This window comes from Schistocerca cancellata, chromosome 4, assembly GCF_023864275.1.
Source record: "Schistocerca cancellata isolate TAMUIC-IGC-003103 chromosome 4, iqSchCanc2.1, whole genome shotgun sequence".
Lineage (NCBI taxonomy): Eukaryota > Metazoa > Arthropoda > Insecta > Orthoptera > Acrididae > Schistocerca > Schistocerca cancellata.
This window is the reverse complement of record NC_064629.1, coordinates 864,122,984-864,144,925: the sequence shown is the minus strand read 5'-3', so window position 1 is coordinate 864,144,925 and position 21,942 is coordinate 864,122,984. Positions and strand designations below refer to the sequence as shown.

The window sequence follows — 21,942 nt, the reverse complement described above, 5'->3', positions numbered from 1 at the left end:
GTTAGACTTCCACATTAATTCCAACCATTCAGGCGACTCCATGGAGCACATACATCCCTACCTTCTCTTTGACTTCTGCAAGACAGCATTCAAACATCTCCACGATCTGTCCCACCACTGCATCTGTGCATCTGTTACCTTCATGTAGGAGTGTTTCATATGGTCCAGTATCTAGTGGAATTGCATCACCTGGGCCCACAACTACCTTCTGTGCCAGCATTCTGAGGTAACCCATCAGATGCATGCCCCTATCACTTCTGTCACCCAGTGGACTATCATTTTTCCCATGTCCGTATTGACAATGTAGGTCCAATTCCATCATCAAACCAACACTGGAACATCCTCACCATCATCAACAGATTCACTCCATGGCTGGGAGCTATGCCCCCACTTTGCCCCCACCGTGTGACAATGGACTGCGGACAACAGTTCACACCTTGCCTGGAAAACACTCACCAAAACTTTTGGTATACTCATCCATTTTACAGCTGGTTACCACACTGCCACTAACAGCATGGTCAAGAGATTCCACAGGTTCCTAAAAGCTGCCATTACCTGTCAGTTTGTATCTTGGTCTACCACCCTGATGCTAGTTCTCCTAGGCTTGTGGGTGGCCCATAAACCAACTATTGTGTGTTCGCCACCAAAATCGTGTACGGGTAGCCCCTCACCATCCTGGGCATGTTCATCAAGCTACAGCTCCTGCTGGCCACCACTTGCAACCCAGTCTTCAGACAGCAGCTGCACAATTGCACAGAGTATCTGTGTCCAGAGCACATGAAGGCAAGTGCAAATCCCTCATTCACTGTGACCTCTGCACATATTCACACATCATGCTCCGGGTAGATACCAGCCAGCCGCCTCTCTGCCCGGAGTACTTGTGCCCACTGCTTGTGCTCAAGCTTGGGGAGAATACCTGTTTTGCACATCTCCATGGCCCTGCCACCACAGTATCCATCAATAGATTGAAGCTGGTGTACATGTTCAATCTCCCAACCACCTTCCCCAGCAGAGCCACTCACGACACCTACCACCTTTCCCCCACTGCTAGACCCATTCTCTGGTGTGTCCCTGGAGTCATGAGGTGCCTACAACATATTCAATACTGAGACACCTGTCACTACCCCCGAGATACCTACACGTGACCCTGCCACAAGAGTGATTCAGTGTACCAGGAAGAGGTGGCAGCAGCAGCACAATATGGAGTGCATTATGCCACTCATGTTGGGTCCACTGTGCACAGATCGCCGTGCATGACCTGTCCGAGTACCAGGACACTGCTGCACCCTCTACTAGGCACTGCTCCACACCACAGCATGCCTGACTACACCTGCTGACCATGATGCACAACCACTCCTCCACCCTGCCTGAAGGCAGGGTGTTACCCTAAAGCTGAGCTCATGACGTGATGCCTCTCTGGCTGCCATGGTCTCTGTCATTTCCAGTGGTCCCAGCTACACAGGCACCACGCTGCTGTCCACAAAAGTTCACTGATTGACGCTGGAAGTGGCCAGTTCATCCTGCAACCTGCCTTCTCCTTCCCCCAAGGGGGGTGTCATACACCTGTCTTCCCTAGCAGATGGTCTCAAACTGTAGCAGACAACACATCACCCAGAAAAAGCCACATTCCAAACTGTATGCTTCCAAGAGCAAGAGCTTTCCCTGTCCTGGGCCTCTTTGCCACAGAGTGTGGGATTTTCCCTTAAAACATGCTACATTAAGTGTCCACAAACCCTGGCACTTCCCACACTGATGCCAAGCTGTCGACGTGACAAGAGCAGTGATATAATTTTCCTTCTGTGTTATGTTTATGTTCATGGTATTTCATTATCAGAACTTAACAGCTGGCCACAGTGCTACCAGATAGGCACACAACCCATGAAGACATCAATGGTGAGTCTATAAAGTGAGCAGCATTGCAGGCTCCCGTGACATCTATGGATCACTAGTAGGCGAGATTGATACCATACACCAGGGAAACATTATTTAGCATCCTCCTTATAGTCTCATGTACTGAATGTAGAGTATCTGCTTCACTGAGCCTGTTTAAATTATAGTTTCCATGCTTTACCCATCCATTTTACCCTCCACAGCTAGAATACCCACAGTGATCGCCTGTTGTGTTCAGTGAGGAATGCCATTCCAACACCGGCACCAAATGGACAAACACAGACATCAAAACACACAAAGAGAAGAAATTTTCCTTGTTGCATGTGAACTGACACTTGTTTCAATTGAATTATAGCATATTTTTGTAGTAGAGAAGAAATTGGCTTTGAGAAGAACTGTACATGATGGAGAACACTAAACTGAAACCTGAATTCAGAAAGTTAGTTGTAACCACCAATTTTAATACAGAGGGCAAAAAGTATATTCTGCAGCCATCTTATAACATTAATTATAATTAATGTTTATGTTCAAACATACCTAGATTCTCCATTGCAAATTTTTCCATTGTGTTTGTAAGATTCCAGTTTTTTCCATCATGCTTTTGTTGCTCTAAATTCTTGCACAGAATGACAGCCTACACTAAGTAGTCAAGGCATTAATTAAGAATTAGCTAACATAAATGATTATAAATCTGACTATGGCAATTGTACTTATAAATGGGTTATTCACAATGCAGAAACATAACATGGTTCCTCAATATCATTTATTTCCCTAAAAGCACCACATATTTTTGTAAATAAGATTACTATAATGATACATAGTCCATCTGAACTATCAGAATCGAACCTAGCCCTTTTCCATACCAAAATATAATATAAGAAATCACAATATGTTCATAAACCAACCAGTCTTTATGTAGCTCTCCCCACACTAAAATAGTCAGTCCATGTCTGACAAGCCATTAGGTGATACCGATGTAACTTATTCATGAGAGTTTGAGTTCATAACATCATGTAAAAATTGGACATCCTGAACTTATTTGAACATGTCCATAGGCATGGAGTGCTGTTGATATTGCGTTAAAAAATCCTGTGACTTCATCATGTGATTATGTCATTAATGCTATTTTCATGTGTAGTAAAGTGGCAGTACCTACTTGTATATAATGATTAATGTGGAACTGGATCTAGTCATCACAGTGTTTCTGGTGATAATAAATGTGGACAGAGGCATATAACTTAAAAAATTTGTGCAGTTTATATCATTAGTACAATTCATAATGTGCTGAGAATAGTAATAAGGCAGTCTGAATATCATTTTATGAGTCAGAAAACTTACAATCTCTAATCTTACTTTCAGGTTTGCATTGGAACACCTTTCCAGAATTTGCAGGATTCTTATTACCCCTTTCTCCCATGGTTTACTCATTGGTGTTGGAGGTTCAGGAAGACAGTCACTTACAAGACTTGCAGCAGCTTTGTCAGGAAGTCTTATCTTTCAACCTGACATAACTGAAACTTATGGTATGTTTAAATGGAGTATTAATTGTTTGTTTCTTGTTAATTTAGTAGCATAATTTACAGGAGTCAGGTGGTGGGCAGGGGTGGAGCAGTTGAAGGCAATTTGCCACAAGACAGAACCAAATCATTTTATTATTAATTTGTTTAAATTTATCACTTGTTTAAACACTGTAGGGTCATTGCCAATATAAATGATACCATTGTCTGTGAAGTATAGATTTTGTGTAGTCAACTATAATTGTTAATACCACAAAAGCTAAGTATATCCTGATGTATGTTATTTCATCTATCTCAAGAGATGATTTAAGATGTAAAATTAGTTACCAGTTAAGTGTTACTGAAATTACAGGGCTCACATATATAGCTTCAACAAGATTTTAGAAATTATCAATCTCTGTTAGATAATATCAATGAAGTGGAAGTTCTTGTTATCAGTGCAGTTTCACAGCCTTATGCTTCGGGAACTCAAATGGGAATTCCTGGAGGGAAGGCAACATTATTTTTGAGGAACATTATTGAGAAAAAATAGAGAATTGGCATTTGAAGCTCACTGCAGAATGATTCTACTGCCACCAACATACATTGTGCATGAGGACAACAAAGATATAACATGATAAATTAGGGCTCATACGGAGACATATAGACAGTCATTCTTCCCTTACTTTATTTGTGGGTAGAACAGGAAAGGAAATGACGATGTGATGAAGCAAGCTGGGATATTTTTACTTCCCCTCTTGTTTTGCCATCTGCATCCTTAAATTTCATTTTTTCACTTTGAACTAATTATCATTAACATATGTGAATGTGATCTACATTTTCATAAAAGAGAAAGGTTGGCCCTCAGTTTTAAAGAATATAACATCAGATCTAATTTTGTGCTTATTTTTATGTATGTAATTGATATTATAATTTTACTTGACTATTCCTAGTTAGTGTCTTTTGTTATAGGACAAAATCAGTAATTGTCTTGTGATTTAAATTCTGTTGTTGACATGTAAATGAATATAAATTCTGTACTAATTATAAACATTTAGAGGAACAACTGATAATATTCTTAAAGGATCTATTTGGCTATATTTGAAAACATGTTAGCAAAGCCAGCCCTTAATTAATTCCATAGTAATTAACAAATGGCTCTGAGCACTATGGGACTCAACTGCTGTGGTCATAAGTCCCCTAGAACTCAGAACTACTTAAACCTAACTAACCTAAGGACAGCTCACAATACCCAGCCATCACGAGGCAGAGAAAATCCCTGACCCCGCCGGGAATCAAACCCGGGAACCCGGGCGTGGGAAGCGAGAACGCTACCGCACGACCACGAGATACGGGCAGTAATTAACAGTTTTGTTAAAAGTATTGTTTGTGTAACGATATATGTTATATTTGGCCTAAACCTTGTAGTAGAAGAAACTGTTACAAGGAGCAAATTTTTCAATGTATTCAGTTAATTTAAAGATTTAAGTTGCAATTGAAATTTCTGTAAATTAAACTTTATTGTGAGGCTGTATAAGGACTCAATTTTTGGCCCTGAGACAGTCAGTCCACGGCCAAGTTTCAGACAAGAAACCTGTGTTGGTTAGAACAACAACAATGCATCAACTTAACTGTGAAATAAGTGTAACACAATAAGGTCATGTGTTAAAACAATGACAGTATCAGTTCCATACATACCTGATTATTCCAAAAGAACTCTGCACTGTGTGGTTATTTTTTTTACTGCTTGTAGATGTTCAACAGTAAACTATTGTAACAGTATGTGGATGTTCGTTGGCAACCTATTAAAGAGTATTATCAAAAGTTAAACAATAGTGCACTGGCCATATAATATTGAGGGGTTGTGAACAGTGAAGGTAAAAGACTGTGAAACGCAACTGTGCATCTGTCAGCTTCATAATTTACGGTAGACGGTACTGCACTTCCACCCCCTATTTTTTCAGCCAGTACATCAACATCGAGGATGATTAATGAAGAAATAAAAGTGGGTGAACCATCACAACTAGTAGTGGTAGTAGTGGTACCCCCTGCCACACACCATATGTTGGCTGGCGTTTTTCCCCTTGCTCTGTTTGTGAGTAGAACAGGAAAGGAAATGACTAATAGTGGTACAGGGCACCCCCTGCCACACACCATATGGTGGCTTGTGGAGTATCTATATAAATGTAGATGTAGGTTCTGTACCTGAGAAAATATGTTCAATTTATAAATGAACAAATCACTCACTGTTATTTTTTCAATTAATTGATAATAACAGACTCATTTTCTTTGCCACTTGAGTGGTACTATACGAACACTACAGTAAAATCATAGTTGCAGTTTTATTGTCTTTTCTGTTAAACTCATTTGCAACTATTTGGTGAATAATTTCCATAGTTCATCTAATGTGTTATTGTCCTGATAACATATCAGTTTACTTTTTCATGATTTTAATCCCATAATGGAATGATTGGAAGGGGCATTTTGAAGCATGCAAAAAAATGTTGCCAACATTTTTATATTTAAATGTATTTGTATTACTCAGAATTATGATTATATGCATTTTTTCATTTAAATATTAATTTTGGTTAATTATTTAGCACTGCATTATGCCTGAAATTGTTACGTATAAATAACATTCTTCTGGCAGTAGATTAAGTATGCATATATAGACAAGTTACTTCTTTTAAGGAATGTTGATGACTTTGTTTTGCGCAATCATGCATTATAATCACTGTTAGCCCCAAAATACATCTTAAAATGATATTTCTTTTTCATACACATTTTATACACATGAATTTGCAACATTTTTCAGAAAGGAAGCAATTTTTTCCTAATCAGCAGAATAATTACTGTTTTTCAGCTTTGAACATTGCGCCTATTTTCATGAACGAACTTTTTTGAAAATCACTGAGAATGGAGTCAAAATTTCATAGGCAGGTTTAGTTTGCTACATCTTTGGCATTTTCAATTATTTCTAGACCCTTTTTGAGGCTGATAGGTTATATGTAACATTCTTTATTTCAGTTTAAAGATCATAATATATTTAACCTATAGTAAAAAAGTTCTGGTAAAATGTGAAACACACACACACACACACAAACCAACTTTGCTAGCTTTTGGAATATATCCTTTTTCGAGGTAGAGGACACACCACACACACACACACACACACACACACACACACACTGGGATGATGTGAAGAACCTGTTTTTTAAAATTCCAGGAAATATTAACATTAAACTATTTGATAATATCACTGTAATTGCTAAAGGTTTACTCCTATCTCCTAAGATTCTTGTGAGTGTAAAATAGCCCATGATAGATCCAACTATTTTCAGTTATGATCACAGTAACCAACATATTGAACAGCTTCCATAAAGAAAAAATAAAATTGTGCATTTTTTTTCTTTATTATAGTTTCATTCCTGAATGCAGGGGCAGGCTGATGGCAATGATGTAGCCTCCACTTCATCTTATAGGTTTTTAAAACAAAAAAATTCAGTGGTGATGCACAATGATATCATTAAATACATTGTGCTTCTGATCCTGTGGATTTGACTTTGTTTTATGAGCTGACTGGTAGGAATGATTGGCTGAAAATGTAGCTGACATTAGTCCTTTTTGATGACCAGCTCTAAGCAAAGCGTGAATGAGATAAGATGTTGGTGGAGAGTGGATGAAGGATGACAATAGGGAGCTGTCATTGAAAGTATAGTTATGGATAAAAGATTGTTAGGTGTGATTTGTGGGGGTTGGGATGGATGGAAGAATTTGTCAGTGATGTGAGAAGGGATTGGGTATAGTTTGGTTGGATATGTTGCATAGAGCTGAGGGGAAGGTAACAGATGGGGGTGTCTAGTCAGGAAAACGCCCAGGTAACTTGATTGAGGATATGGGGCACTCAAATGGGTGCAAATTTTGAGGAACTGTGGTAGTGAAGTGTATGATGTCTTCAGTAGTGGAAAGAGAATGTAGGGAGTTTTTGGTTGATGTGCTGTGCTAATAGAGTAGAGAGGATAGTCAGGCCAGTTTTGTCTGAAGAGAGGTTAGTTTTGTATTTGTAAGAGTAGGTGGGATGGGATTGGTTATAGGTGCTGCAGAGGGGAACTGTGGTAGTGAAGTGTATGATGTCTTCAGTAGTAGAAAGAGAATGTAGGGAGTTTTTGGGTGATGTGCTGTGCTAATAGAGTAGAGAGGATAGTCAGTCCAGTTTTGTCTGAAGAGAGGTTAGGGAGTTTTTGGTTGATGTGCTGTGCTAATAGAGTAGAGAGGATAGTCAGTCCAGTTTTGTCTGAAGAGAGGTTAGTTTTGTATTTGTAAGAGTAGGTGGGATGGGATTGGTTATAGGTGCTGCAGAGGGGAACTGTGGTAGTGAAGTGTATGATGTCTTCAGTAGTAGAAAGAGAATGTAGGGAGTTTTTGGGTGATGTGCTGTGCTAATAGAGTAGAGAGGATAGTCAGTCCAGTTTTGTCTGAAGAGAGGTTAGTTTTGTATTTGTAAGAGTAGGTGGGACGGGATTGGTTATAGGTGCTGCAGAGGGGTACAGACTCGAAGTTAGGGCAATGTTGGTATGGATGGCTGACTTAGCATTGGGGGCAGGTGAGCGGATCTTTGCAATCATGAATTAAACAGTTATTGATTTTTGCCAACAGTAGGCTTAGGTTTGCTTTCAGTGAGGTTATACCTTGTGTTTATGGTAGTATACGAGGTCTGTTCAAAACATTTAAAAATATCTATAAACATACATTTCAAAATATTTATAAACATACCTTTTACTTATTGTATATTGTCTCCTTTGAAATACTCTCCTCCACAATTGATACACCACTCTGAATGGTGTTTCTACTTCCAGGAGCAGTCTTGGTACACCTCTTGCTGGCTTTCATGAAGTGCCATCTGCAAATTTTCTTATACTGCATCTATTGTTGCAAGTTTTCATCCTTTCGATAGGGTTTTCAGCTCTGGAAGTAATTAAAGTCCATGGGGGTCATGTCTGGAGAGCACAGAGGATGAGGAAACACTGTGACTTTGTTTTTTGTACAATAGTCATGCACCAACAGGGATGAATGTGCGGGTGCATAATACTGATGCAAGAGCATCAATTTTCTCATCAAATTTCAGGCTGTTTGCTTTTCACATTTTCTTGCAGGTGATGCAACACATCCCAATAGTACCATCAATTAACAGTTTGTCCCTGTGGTGTGAATTGATGATGAATTAATCCTTCAATGTCAAAGAACTCTATCAGCATGGCTTTGACATTAGACCTCACCTGATTAGCTTTTTTGGTCTTGGAGAACTTTCCCGACCCATTCTGAAGATTGAACCTTGGCCTCAACATCATAACTGTAGTTATGATTCTCATAAGGAAGATCTCATTCCCATTTGAGTGATTCAAAAGTTCTTCACAGATTACAAGGTGAAGGCCTTTTGGTCTTGACTCATGAGCCATGGGACGAACTTGCCAGCAACGTGATGCATTCCAAGATGCTGTGTCAGGGTTTCATGACATGATCCAACTGAAATGTTACATTCTTTTGCAATCTCTTGGACAGTCAGTCTTTGATTGACACATACATTTTTGTTGGCGTTCCTGACGTGAGTGTTATCACTAGACATTGAAGGGCATCCTGAACAAGGATCATCTTTAATTTCTGTCTGGCCATTTTTAAACCATGTGAACCATTTGTAACACTGAGTATGGCTTAATCACTCATCTCCATCAGCTTTCTGCATCATTTTGTGTGTCTCTTTGAAGATTTTTTTGAGTTTCACGCAAAATTTAATGCAGATGCGTTGCTCCTATGACCTTTCCATCTTGAAATTCGCAAAATGTGTGACACAACCTTCCACTCAATACAGCACTGAATAATAACTAACAGATATACAACAGAAACGTCTGACAGTTACACATTAAACACAGGTAAGTGCAGGGATGCCAATTGCATTTTGCTCCAACACACCATTGTCTTGAAATTACGAATATTTTGGAATATTTTGAACAGACCTTGTATGTATGCTCCAATTTGAGTGACATGAGCTGTGGATTATCTGTCTGTAGAGAAGATACTGATGAGGGATGTGAGCTCAGAGTTATTGTGGATTCAGAAGGTTTTTCAAACTTGGTAGTAGGGATTGGAATGTAGCTCCTTCTTGACTTCCACCACTGTGATCTCAGGGTCATTCCCCTTGATCACAGCAGTGTGAGCCAGCAGGTGGTGGGGGTAACATTATGCATATTTAGGCGAGCAATTTTTACACCTGGAAGTTATATGAGGGTATGTGAAACTGTTGCATAGTTGAGTGCTAGCAGGTCCAGGCCTCAGACGTGCCGCAGCAAGTGCAAGTCTTGCTAGGCAACCAGTAGAGGTGAGCTCAGGTGCAGAAATGAGAGCATGGCTGGGAATAGTGAAAGTCCTGTTACAGGCAGAGTGTCAGACAAGCTGAAAGATGGCTTCTTTGAGCTCTTCAAGAATCTATAATAATACACAGTCAAATATTAATGCAAATCTGAACACATCAGCAGTCTCAGAAAAATGAAGTGCATCCAATGACACACCAATATTTCAGTATCTTTAAAACTACAGATGTTAATATTTCACAGCAGATAAACGTTTTCACAATGACCTCTGAATCAACAACTTTTAAGTACTTTAAATGCAACTGGTTTGTTCATATGGGATGTTGTTTGGAAGAGCAACTACACTCGCAGTAACGATTTGGCACCATCACAACTGAGGCAAATTACAACTGCAGTCATTTTGTAATCTAACTCTCAACTCTATTACATGATATGCAGTTTGTATTGGGCCTCAGAGTATAAGATATTGCAACAGTTGCTTGCACGATGATGGTTCAAATGGCTCTAAGCACTATGGGACTCAACATCTTAGGTCATAAGTCCCCTAGAACTTAGAACTACTTAAACCTAACGAACCTAAGGACATCACACACACCCATGCCCGAGGCAGGATTCAAACCTGCAACTGTAGCAGTCCCGCGGTTCCGGACTGCAGCGCCAGAACCGCACGGCCACCGCGGCCGGCCACGATGATTGGTAGCAAAAGTTGGGTGTGGGGAAATTAGGCATGAAACTACAAGAAAGAAGATGAAGGCTATGCAGAGATGAGTTGAGTTTGAGTCTGCAGTGGTCAGCAACAGTGAAGACTGACTGTGTGCGAGCAGCAGCAGCGGCCACAGCAACGCAGGCCACTAGTTGCAGTTTCATTCCTCAGCTTTGGCTTCAGCAGTATATACACATTTAGGGGCAGCAGCAGTTCATCAGAAGCAGCCAGCATGTCTGACGAGTTATTACTTGTGCCAATAGCAGTAATATGTGTGGAACTGCAGGGTCATGATCAGAGATGGAGCTTACAACGATTAAGCAACCACCCAGTCTGTGTGGTTCAGATAATGCTACTAGGCCAAGTACCCTAATTTTGAATGTAGTAGTATCAATAAGGATGATATTAATGGAGAAACTGATCTCAATTCAAATACTGAAAGTGTAAATTCTGAGGTGGAAAAAATTAAACTAGATATTGGAGTGGTTGTTAGTACAAAATGAGAAATTATAATGGCTGATTTGTGCAAAATTTCTGAAGAGGTTTCTTTCAACTAATACCAGAGTTGATACAGTGGGAAAAGATTTTAGGAAAAAGTGTTAAAGATAAGGGACATGCTGGGTAGGAATGTTAAAATGTTCAAATGTGTGTGAAATCTTATGGGAGTCAACTGCTAAGGTCATCAGTCCCTAAGCTTACACACTACTTAACCTAAATTATCCTAAGGACAAACACACACACACCCATGTCCGAGGGAGGACTCAAACCTCCACTGGGACCAGCTGTACAGTTTATGACTGCAGCGCCTTAGACCGCTTGGCTAATCCCGTGCAGCTGGGTAGGAATGTTAAGAATTGTGTGCTGAGGTACAATACACTTAAGGAAGTGACCACTGAATCAGTTAACAGTTTGTTGAACAATGGAAAAATTCAGGATAGAATGTAACAATATAATGAAAAAGATAGTTGGTACTCACCATATAGTGGAGATCCTGAGTCACAGAAAGGCACATCAAATATTGTTAACAATTTGTCAGGCAGAGTAGTAGAATGTGAGAAAGAGGGGCATTTAACAAATTAAGAATTTTACTCCATATACATTTAATCTGCTGTTGACATTTGGGTTCTCTGAAAGAGTCCCTAGTTCTGGAGAAAGTTCAGTAAATCCATACATTTTCTTCATAGTAAAAAAATACCTGGATGAAGTAGATTGGAAGTAGTTTCAAGTCTCTTGAAATTTGTACTTGAACTTATCCAGAGGTTTGACTTGCACTTCCACTGGTTGTGATCTGAACATTCTCAGGGCAATGTTCAGCAAGCTATTTCTTGTTTTTGTTAGACTAGAGGTTGGTATGTTTATGCTCTCTTTGTTGTGGTTGTTGTGGTAATGTATGTCATGCCTCCTGCTGAAGGAATGTACATTTTCTGTAATGTGAAGGTAGCACAAAAATACATGATGACTGTAAACAGTCATTATTCCCAATTTTGTGAACGATGGCCTGCAGTGCTTATGTCTTATGCTCATTGTTATGATCCTTATTGATTTTCTTTAGTTTTGGTGTAATAATACTTCCTTTCAGAATGTAGAGTAGCCCCATAGCAACAGACCATAGACAAATGCTGTGGAACAATGAATAGTATACTGTTTGGAGACAGTGATCAGTTATCACATGCTTCAATTTTCTCTGGAGGTATATGACTCATGACTGTTTGGCACACACATGTGCAGTGTGATCTTCCCAAAGAGTTTACTGTCCACCATGACCACTAGAAGTTTCATAACCCCTGCACTGTTTAGGTACCCTTTGTCTGTGAGGCAACCTATCAATTTTTGCATCTTTTCTTCATTGATTTTCATTTTATTTATAATAAACTATTCTTTTGTCACATTAAAAATGGCATGCATCTGCCTCTTCTTGAATCTTGCTGACATTGCTGCCTCTGTAGTATAAAGTTGTCATCTGTAAATTGCAAGAAATGTCCATGAGAGCTTAAGTCATTTACAAAAACTAGGAAAAGGAGGGGGCTCATTACCAATCCCTGTGGCACACCATATTCCAACTTTTGTTCACATTACTGTGCTCCTTGGATTGAAATGATCGGTGTTCTGTTTTTCAGATAAGACTTGAGGGTTACTGAAACAGTGCCTCCAATTCCATACTGACTGAACTTATTTAGAAGGACCTTATGAGGAATGCAGTCAAATGCCTGACTGAGATCACAAAGTGTCACTGCTAAGAATACTTTTTTTTTATAACTGTGCTTTTTTCTAGTTAACAGATCTAGTGCTACCACTGTTGTAGATTTGCCTTTTTGGAAAATGTGCTGTGCATCTAAGAGTAGTTCATTAAATTTAAAGTCATTTGAGATTTGGCCTTTCATTGTAGTCTGAATGATTTTAACAAAGACTGAAATTATTGATATTGGTCTGAAGCTTGCTACCAAGCCTGGGTCACTCTTTTTATAAACTGGTAAACTGCTACTGTTCTTGCATGTTTCAGAAAGATGGGAAATACACCAGCAAAGAGACACTTATTAATTGCCACAGTAAATGGTTCAGCAACACTATGTCTTTAGAATGTTAGTGGTCATCTCATACACAGTGTGAACATTAATAAAAGTGACAAACTGCAGTGATGGATTCCTGACTGGAAATGGAGGAAAAAAGGTCCTATGAATATGTGTCCGGAAATGCATCGTTGTCACAGCAGATGGCACTGATGAATGAAAGTTCTGTGAGCAGCAGAATGGTCTGGTATTCATGTTGGGAACAAGCAGAGATGGTGTTTGTGTATGGCCAAGCAGATAGAAACAGTTGAGAGGCAGCACAGCTATACTAAACCAAGTACCCTCACAGATACCAACCACATCACTTAACATCTCAAGCCATTTTTTTTTACATTTGTGTAATTGTGGGTCCTTTCAGACAGATGAAAGTGCAGGGAGATGGTGGACAGTGCATACACCAGATTTGGAGGACGGGGTTCTACCTCTTGTTCTGCTTGAACATACACAAGCACCATTTTTGCTTGTTTTGGACATGAATACCAGACCAGTCTGCTGCTTGCAGTATGTTGTGTCAATTACATAGCCTGCAAACAAGGAAAACATGGCACATATCAGAGAAATATTCATTAGCCAGTGGCATCTATTGTGGTAACAATGCATTTCCAGACAAATGTTCATAGGACTTTTTTTCCTTCATTTCCAGTCAGGAATCTGTCTCTGCAGTTCATTAGTTTCATTTAAGTTCAACCTGTATATCCTGACTGTCAGAAGGCTTATAAGATTTTACAATATTTGTTATTTCATTTTTTTGTAATTTTATCCCATTCTTTGGGTACCTTTTTACATTTCTTACAGCAGCTGCAGTGTCTACGCTGATCGGCGAGAACATTATGACCACCTGCCTAATAGCTGGTATGTCTACCTTTGGCACAGATAACAGTGGTGATGTATCATGTGATAGAAGCAGTGAGGTCTTGGTAGGTCACTGGATGGAGGTGGCACCACATCTGCATACACAAGTCACTTAATTCTTGTAAATTCCGAGGAGGAATTGATGAGCTCTGATGCCACATTCAATCACATCCCAGATGTGTTTGATCGGGTTCATATCTAATGAGTTGGGAGGCCAGCACATCAATTGTAACTTGTCATTGTGTTTCTCAGATCACTACATCACACTTGTGGCACATTCTCTTGTTGAAACATGCCTCTGCTGTTGGGAAACATGATTGTCATAAAGGGGTGTACGTAGTCTGCAATGTGTGTACGTTACTCTTTGGCTATCATGGTGCCTTGCACAAGCTCCACTGGATCCATGAATGCCCATTTGAATGTTCCCCAGAGCATAATGGTGCCGCTGCCAGCTTGTCTCCATCCTGCAGTACAGGTGTCAAGGAGCTGTTCTCCTGGAAAATGACAGATTCACACCCTACCATCAGCATGATGAAGATGGTATTGTGATTCATCAGACCATGTAATGCTCTGCCACTGTGCCAACATCCTTGCTGACAGTCACATGGCCATTTCAGTTGTAGTTGCTGGTATCGTAGTGTCAATATTGCCTCACGCGTGGGTTATCTGCTGCAGAGGCAAACTGTTAGGAGTGTTCAGACACACTTGTACTCTGCCCAGCACTGAAGTCTGATGTTAGTTTCACCACAGTTTGCTGCATATCCTGTTTTACCCATCTGCCCAGTCTACTATGTCTGACGTCTGTAATGAGGGGTGTCTGCCCATTCTCATGATGTCTGGATGTGGTTTCACCTTGGTTTTGCCATGTGTGGAAGACATTCATGACATTACTCCTCAAATACCTGACAAATAGTGCAGTTTCCAAAATGTTCATGCCATGCCTCCGGGCCATCACAATGTGCCCTCTGTCAAACTCAGATAAATGCACACCTTCGCCATTCTACACAGGATTCAGCTCACTAACTGATACTACCGGCACCAAGAGTTTGTCTGACTAGCAGTCACCTGAAGTTGCAAAGGTTGAAGTTACTGATCTAGATATCTTGGAGGAAAGAATTTGTATGTTTATTTCTACTGATGAAAGTGAACTGATGACCGGGAATGAAAACATGAATTTTGAGTGGAAGTAGATGGATAACTGTGACAGTAATGCATTAGCAGTCAATGCAATAGGTATGGAGGAGAAAGGAAGAGATTTTGAAAGTGATCTTTTGAGGGAACAGTCTTTAGAGAGGTGTGAAATTAAAAATTTGTGGTCCATGAGTGCAATAACCAATGCTGATGAAGAAAGAAAGTGTTCATTTCTCAAATCTAAAAATGATGTTCCAGCAGTAGTTACAAATTCTGTTTGTAAATGTAAGAGTCTGTTGGTGAATGAGGAAAAAGGCCTCAAGTTAGAGAGGTTAAAAAAATAAGAGAGTGGAATTAAAAAGATACTAACACTGGTGAGGAAAAATGTTATAAAAGGCAATGGTGGGAGGTTTGCGCCTTCTAAAATTAGAATGACATGTGTATATCAGGTACAGTTTTAAGAATTTTGGTTTTTCTCCATTTTGTGTAAGGAGTAATTTGATAAACTTAAGATGTGTGTGATAAAGTAGGGAGCCAATATGTAATACTTGGAGGGAGTGCATATCGTCTGCACAACTCTTGGTGCATGAATATCAGTAGAACATAATTAATTTCTTTATTTTCAAAAGAGAGGTATGAACTGTACTGTACTTAAGAAGTGAGAGAAATTCCAAGGGATTATTTAAATGTGTTACTTGTAGTATTTTGGATGGGTTTTGTGGTATACACCACTTCTAACAAACACCGAACAACGCGCTCCAGTACGCGGGAGCCAAATACATCGCTAGCTGCACTTCTCTGGGCGGCCCGCTGCTTCCATCGCTGGCCGTCTTCGCACGCACGCTCCTTACGTGGCCGAGAAATACATCGCTGGCTGCACTTCTTCGGGCGGCTTGCGACTACCATCGCTGGCCGCCTTCACGCGCGCGCGTTTGTCAGCACACAGCAAATGGCTATGCCAGGAAACATTGCGATTGGTTTCCCCTGGAAAACAGCGACCCCAGCCGACGGCTCCATTAACTAGCAAGCCTTATATAAACCCGGCTGCCGCCGCAAATGACAGTTCTCATTGGGAAGTGCAGTACGCCGTGTTCCAGCTGCTTGTGGATGACTCGCCGCAACACTCGAGGTTACCTGGCTGCTCGGCGGAAAATCTTGCGACTTCACTTGGAGAGACTGAACTTCACTGGACTTGGGAATAATTACGGGACATGCACCCCACCATGCACATTCGGACATTGGTATAACCAAACTTTAATTCTGCATTACTTCTGAGTGTGAGCCTGGGTAGACACTTGGCTAACATAATTGTTAAAAAGTGATTTGTGATTTAATAATCCAACCTCGAAGTTGGCCGCCGGTCAGCTCACAGACGACGCCTACCAGCCAGAGCTTCTTTCCCCGGATGTGGACCAGACCCAGCCACAGCCAGCCGGGGACTCCGAGGTCTTCCCCGATTGCCACCCGCAGGTCACTCCGGATGCCGATGATGACATGCCACTGGTTCCTCCTGCAATGCCTCCTCTGCTGCCACGGTCCACACGCTATAACCTTCGCCCCCGGCTGGGGCGTTTTCGCCCGTATGCTCCTGTGCCCAGTCTCACCGCCGATGCCGAGGTTTCGGAGGAGGAGGACACCATTGATGTGGCGTTCATTCGCAGCCAATGTTTCCACGCTTCCCCATGGGGGAAGGGGTGTGGTATACACCACATCTAACAAACACCGAACAACGCGCTCCAGTATGTGGCCGCCACATACATCGCTGGCTGCACTTTTCTGGGCGGCCCGCTGCTTCCATCGCTGGCTGTCTTCACACGCACGCTCCCTTACGTAGCCGAGAAATAGATCGCTGGCCGCACTTCTCTGGGCGGTTCGCGACTACCATCGCTGGCCGCCTTCACGCGCGCGCGTTTGTCAGCACACAGCAAATGGCTATGCCAGGAAACATTGCGATTGGTTTCCCCTGGTAAACAGCAACCCCAGCCGATGGCTCCATTAACTAGCAAGCCTTATATAAACCTGGCCACCGCCGCAAATGACAGCTCTCATTGGGAAGTGCAGTACGCCGTGTTCCAGCTGCTTGCGGATGACTCGCCGCACCACTCGAGGTTACCTGGCTGCTCGGCGGAAAATCTTGCGACTTCACTTGGAGAGACTGAACTTCACTGGACTTGGGAATAATTATAGGACGTGCACCCCACCATGCACATTCGGACATTGGTGTAACCAAACTTTAATTCTGCATTACTTCTGAGTGTGAGCCTGGGTAGACACTTGGCTAACATAATTGTTAAAAAGTGATTTGTGATTTAATAAACCAGACTGAAGAGGTTATTGTGTTATTCCTGGTTATAACAGGTTTCTCATGTAATATGTGGAGTTTAATTGTTATTACTGTTTGCATAAAATTTAGAGCATAGAGGTTATCAGACCTCGTTAAAAATTAAATTGCCTGTGGGAGTAAAACATGTAGTTACATGCAAAGTATGAGTTAAGTTTTTAGAGGTATATTAGAAGGATTAATTCTTTGATGCATGTTATTTTGGAAAGCTTTTGAGTAGATTTGTATGTAAAATTTTGATAACAATTTTGTATGAATAATTTTACGGAGAAGTGTTTATATTATGCAACTAGGATGTTGATGAATTTAGAATGCAGTTATCTTATGACTTTGAAGGGAAGTTTTAATAAAACAACAGCCAAGATTGTAATAATATTTGTTTATTATTCCTAGTTTCAGCTCATGTTAAAACCATCCTCAGATATTTTTTCGGCCCCTATGGCTGCTGCTGGCAGCTTCTCAGTTTATCACAAAATACCATGATCATACATGTGATGAATGTATGATCATGGATTCGTGTGAAAAACTGAGGAGCCACCAGCACCAGCCATAATTGGCTACAAAATCTGAGGTAATCTAAGAACTGGCCAGTCACATTTATTAGCTGACATTACCTTTGTAAAAGAGTGCCAAAAGGCACTTCTGACAAGCAGGTCTATATCATTGTTTAAACAATATTTAGCAATGGTCTGATGTCATTTATTGTGAGTGCACTTGCACTTGAATACTGGCTCATTTTTTATGGAAAAACCTATACTTATTTTTATTGTGAAAGGTCTGAGTGTGAGTGAATGAATGTTTATAATTTTTCTTTATTTAAATATTGTAATAATATGTCAGATTAGTCTGGTAAGCGATCAAATGATGTCTGTAGAACATAAGAATAATGCATTTCCGGAGGGGATGGCTTTCAGCCAATGGAAAGACAGACAGTAGCAGAAGACTATGGAAGTCAAGTGGAGACTGGGACTTTCAAGTGAAGAACTCAAGGGAGCAATTCTGGGCACATGATGTGAGATCTGGAAGGAGGCAGACTTTCCTGTTGTAGTGAGTGATATTAGAATATGGAGGTCTTTGTTTCTGGATAGTGAACAGCCACTATCACACTTTAACTTCTGAAGGAACTTTATTTCTAGAGGCTCCAGACTAGAACTTGAACTTTTTTGACCACATTATTGAACTGAGGAGAGACAGAGTATAAATTACTATTCTATGTATCACATGTTGAACTCGGAACTGTTTTGACCTGGTGCAGTATTGTGATGACAAAATGGACTTAGTTCTTGTGTTTCTTTGATTACAATTTAGTTTGGGGATTTTCCTGCCATTCTCATAATGCTCTCAACGTAACTTTACTGTATTTGATAAGGGTATTTCCTGTCTGTACATTAATTAAATATTGTAAGACCACTTCCCATTTATTTGGGATGTTCTTTCTTGAATAAACATTATTAAATAGAATTCCCTGTAGTCTACATCAATTACAGACAATAGAATATGACTCTTGTTGTTAAATTATGCATTTAACTTTTCTTTTGTGTTTCTGTGTATTTTATTAACTTGCATTTCTAGGCAGTGCATGGACTATTTGACTGCAGGCTCAAACCTACAGATTATTATTTGCAGTGAATTAGCCGCAGGGCATGAAAGCTGACATGTGCAACTTGATCCTCTGACTGGATCATGCTGTTACTTTTAAACAGATAAATGCATAGCCCATGCACCTAAAGCACAAGTAACGACAGGTAAAGGCACAACAGATTTGATCACATGGGATGCTGTTTGGAAGAGCAACTACACCACCAATAACCATTTGATACAGTCACAGGGCATAGTTTTGTGGGTCTGGGATATGGTTGGCCAAGGGTGAGCAAGTAAGTATGAGGGCTGAAAGTTAGGGCAGGAAGTTCGGGTAGCATGTGGGGAAGGAAATCAGGGTTAGAGGACTTTATTTTATGATTATGGAGTCTTTGAGAGTTATGAGTTGTGACATGTTGAGGTTTGGAACTTATTTTTTTCATTTTTGGGGTTAGAGATTTAAGATTAAGGACTTTAATATCTGGGCATGATAAACTGAAGGAATGTGTTAGAGAAGGTGGGAGTGGAGTCCAAATTAAGTGTGGGGCTTCTGTGGGGTTTTTTGGCTTTCTGGCATGCATGGGTTGATGGTGGGGATGTTTTGGGGGAAATTGTATCAGAATATTGACTGAGAATGGCATAAATGTTCGCATGGCTGGATATCTTACCTGCAACTGCTGGAGTTGAAGCTGTTGGTGATGTAGCTGGTGTGCTCACAGCTGCTGCATATGAAGCTGGTGCAGATTTGGTTGTGGCTGCAGTAGTTTCTGGTGGTGCTTCTGCTCCCAGATCTATTTGTGATGATGATCTTGGTGGAAATGGAGTAACAGCTAAGGCTGGCAATGTTTCTGACTGGAAACAATTGAAGTGGTGATGATGGTGCTTGTGGTGGTGGTGGTGGTGGCAGTATGGTTGTGGCTGCAGTAGTTTCAGGTGGTGCTTCTGCTCCCAGATCTATTTGTGATGATGATCTTGGTGGAAATGGAGTAACAGCTAAGGCTGGCAATGTTTCTGACTGGAACAGTTGATGTGGTGATGATGGTGCTTTTGGTGGTGGTGGTGGTGGCAGTATGGTTGTGGCTGCAGTAGTTTCAGATGGTGCTTCTGCTCCCAGGCCTATTTGTGATGATGCTCTTGGTGGCAATGGAGTAACAGTTAAGGCTGGCAATGTTTCTGACTGGAAACAATTGAAGTGGTGATGATGGTGCTTGTGGTGGTGGTGGTGGCAGTATGATGGTGGTGATGGCAACAGCAGCCGTTGCAGTGGCAATGGCAGTGGCAATGGCAATGGAGCTGCAACATGCACTGGAGGGATACTTTCTATAAAGGAGAAGTCTGGTAGGTTTTGAGGTTCAATAAGTGTAGATAGAAAGGCCAATGGAGCCACATTAGTGGTGGGCAAGGTGAGAAAAGTGGAGAGAACAGGTGGGCATATTCAAAAGGAATAAAGGCATAACTGGAGGTGGAAGTGAACTACAAGTGGGAGCATAGGATTCTGGATGTTGTAGTTATGGGCTGGTTTTTCATAGATTATGAGGGCAGCAACATTGAATCTGGAAGACAAAAAGCCTTGATGAAGGCATGGAGAACAAAGTGATGAAACAGAAGCAATAACTGGTAACATGATGATGAGTGGCAATGAAGGTGAAGACTGAGAATAAGGTGATGATGAAGACATCAATGGAAAGGGGAGGAAACTTTTCCCGAATGAAATTTTAACCCCGAGAGCAGTCTAGGCAGTTATTTTCCCAATGGGAGGAGGTGTCCTATCCCATGAATGAACAATTGTACACTATACACAGTGTATAAATAACTGTGGAACTAAATTTCAAAATATAACAACAAACTTTCTCATGAGAACATGCCTGTGTAGTATGTTGTCTGTCTCCTCACTATGTCAAATTAAAGTAAAAGTTCACAGTTTTGATTATTATTACCAATGTACTGATCAGGGTCAACTTATTGCAAGTTTATCCTAATGGTGGTAGTCAAAATAATTGTCCAAAGCTGGAATCTTTCTTTCTATTTTGACAGTGTTGGAAAACCAAGGACATTTTACACTATGCCTGCAAAAATTTGCATCTCAAAATGAGTTAATTTTTCTTTTTTGCTCGAACAGTCCACAGGTGTACTACTGGTCCATAGTGTCCAACGGGCACTATGGACCGGCAGTACATCCCAGTACACCCGTGGACTGTTCGAGCAAGAAATACACCGGGAGAAATTGAAGAATAACTCGTCTTTTTTTTGTTGACTTTTATTTGTGCTTTATTGTTAAGTTAATTAGATGTCTGAAATGTGTGTAAAATGATCTGTGGATAAATAAAAGCGTAATAAACTAACTAAATTTTATGCAGTATATTTTGGTCTCCATTCTGAAGACTGGTTTGATGCAGCTCTCTACAACAGTCTAGCCTGTACAAGTCTCTTCATCATTATATAAATTTTAACCTGTTTAGTGTGTTGATGCCTTGGTTGCCCTCAACAATTTCTACCCTCCACACAGTTTCTCTTTCTCAGAAATTATTTTCTTGCTATCACCAGTTGGAAACTGATCTCCCAGTTGGTGCACATCGACAGTGCAGAAAGATACGTATATAGCTTCTTTTCTGTGTGTACTCCGTAGATTCTTACTTACATTGTGTGTGAGTTTGGTATAGGAGATGTAATTTCGAGTTTTAGTTACTGTAATTGTTAATTCAAGCAGATTGTAGCGCAGTCGTTAGGCATTTGTTTTGTTTTGGTATATCTCGTAACAAATAAATACCCCACTCATACAGTTACAGTTGGTGGGGACTTCAACCTTCCCTCAATATGTTGGCAAAAATACTTGTTCAAAACCAGTGGTAGGCAGAAAACATTTTCCGAGATTGTCCTAAATGCTTTCTCCGAAAATTATTTCGAGCAGTTAGTCCACGAACCTACGCGAATTGTAAATGGTTGCAAAAACACTCTTGACCTCTTAGCCACAAACAATCTAGAGCTAATAGAAAGCACCATGACTGATACAGGGATTAGT

The 21,942-nt window shown here is 40.6% G+C and overlaps 1 protein-coding gene across 1 annotated transcript in view; it reads left to right on the top strand.

Moving 5' to 3' along the window:
- Window positions 1-21,942, top strand: part of LOC126184477 (dynein axonemal heavy chain 7-like) — a 1,143,184-nt gene that overhangs the window by 720,258 nt on the left and 400,984 nt on the right. Inside the window, exon 31 of the mRNA XM_049926869.1 lies at window positions 3,250-3,413. Within this exon, the coding sequence (XP_049782826.1) occupies window positions 3,250-3,413 (164 nt within the window). The remainder of the gene's footprint in view (window positions 1-3,249; window positions 3,414-21,942) is intronic.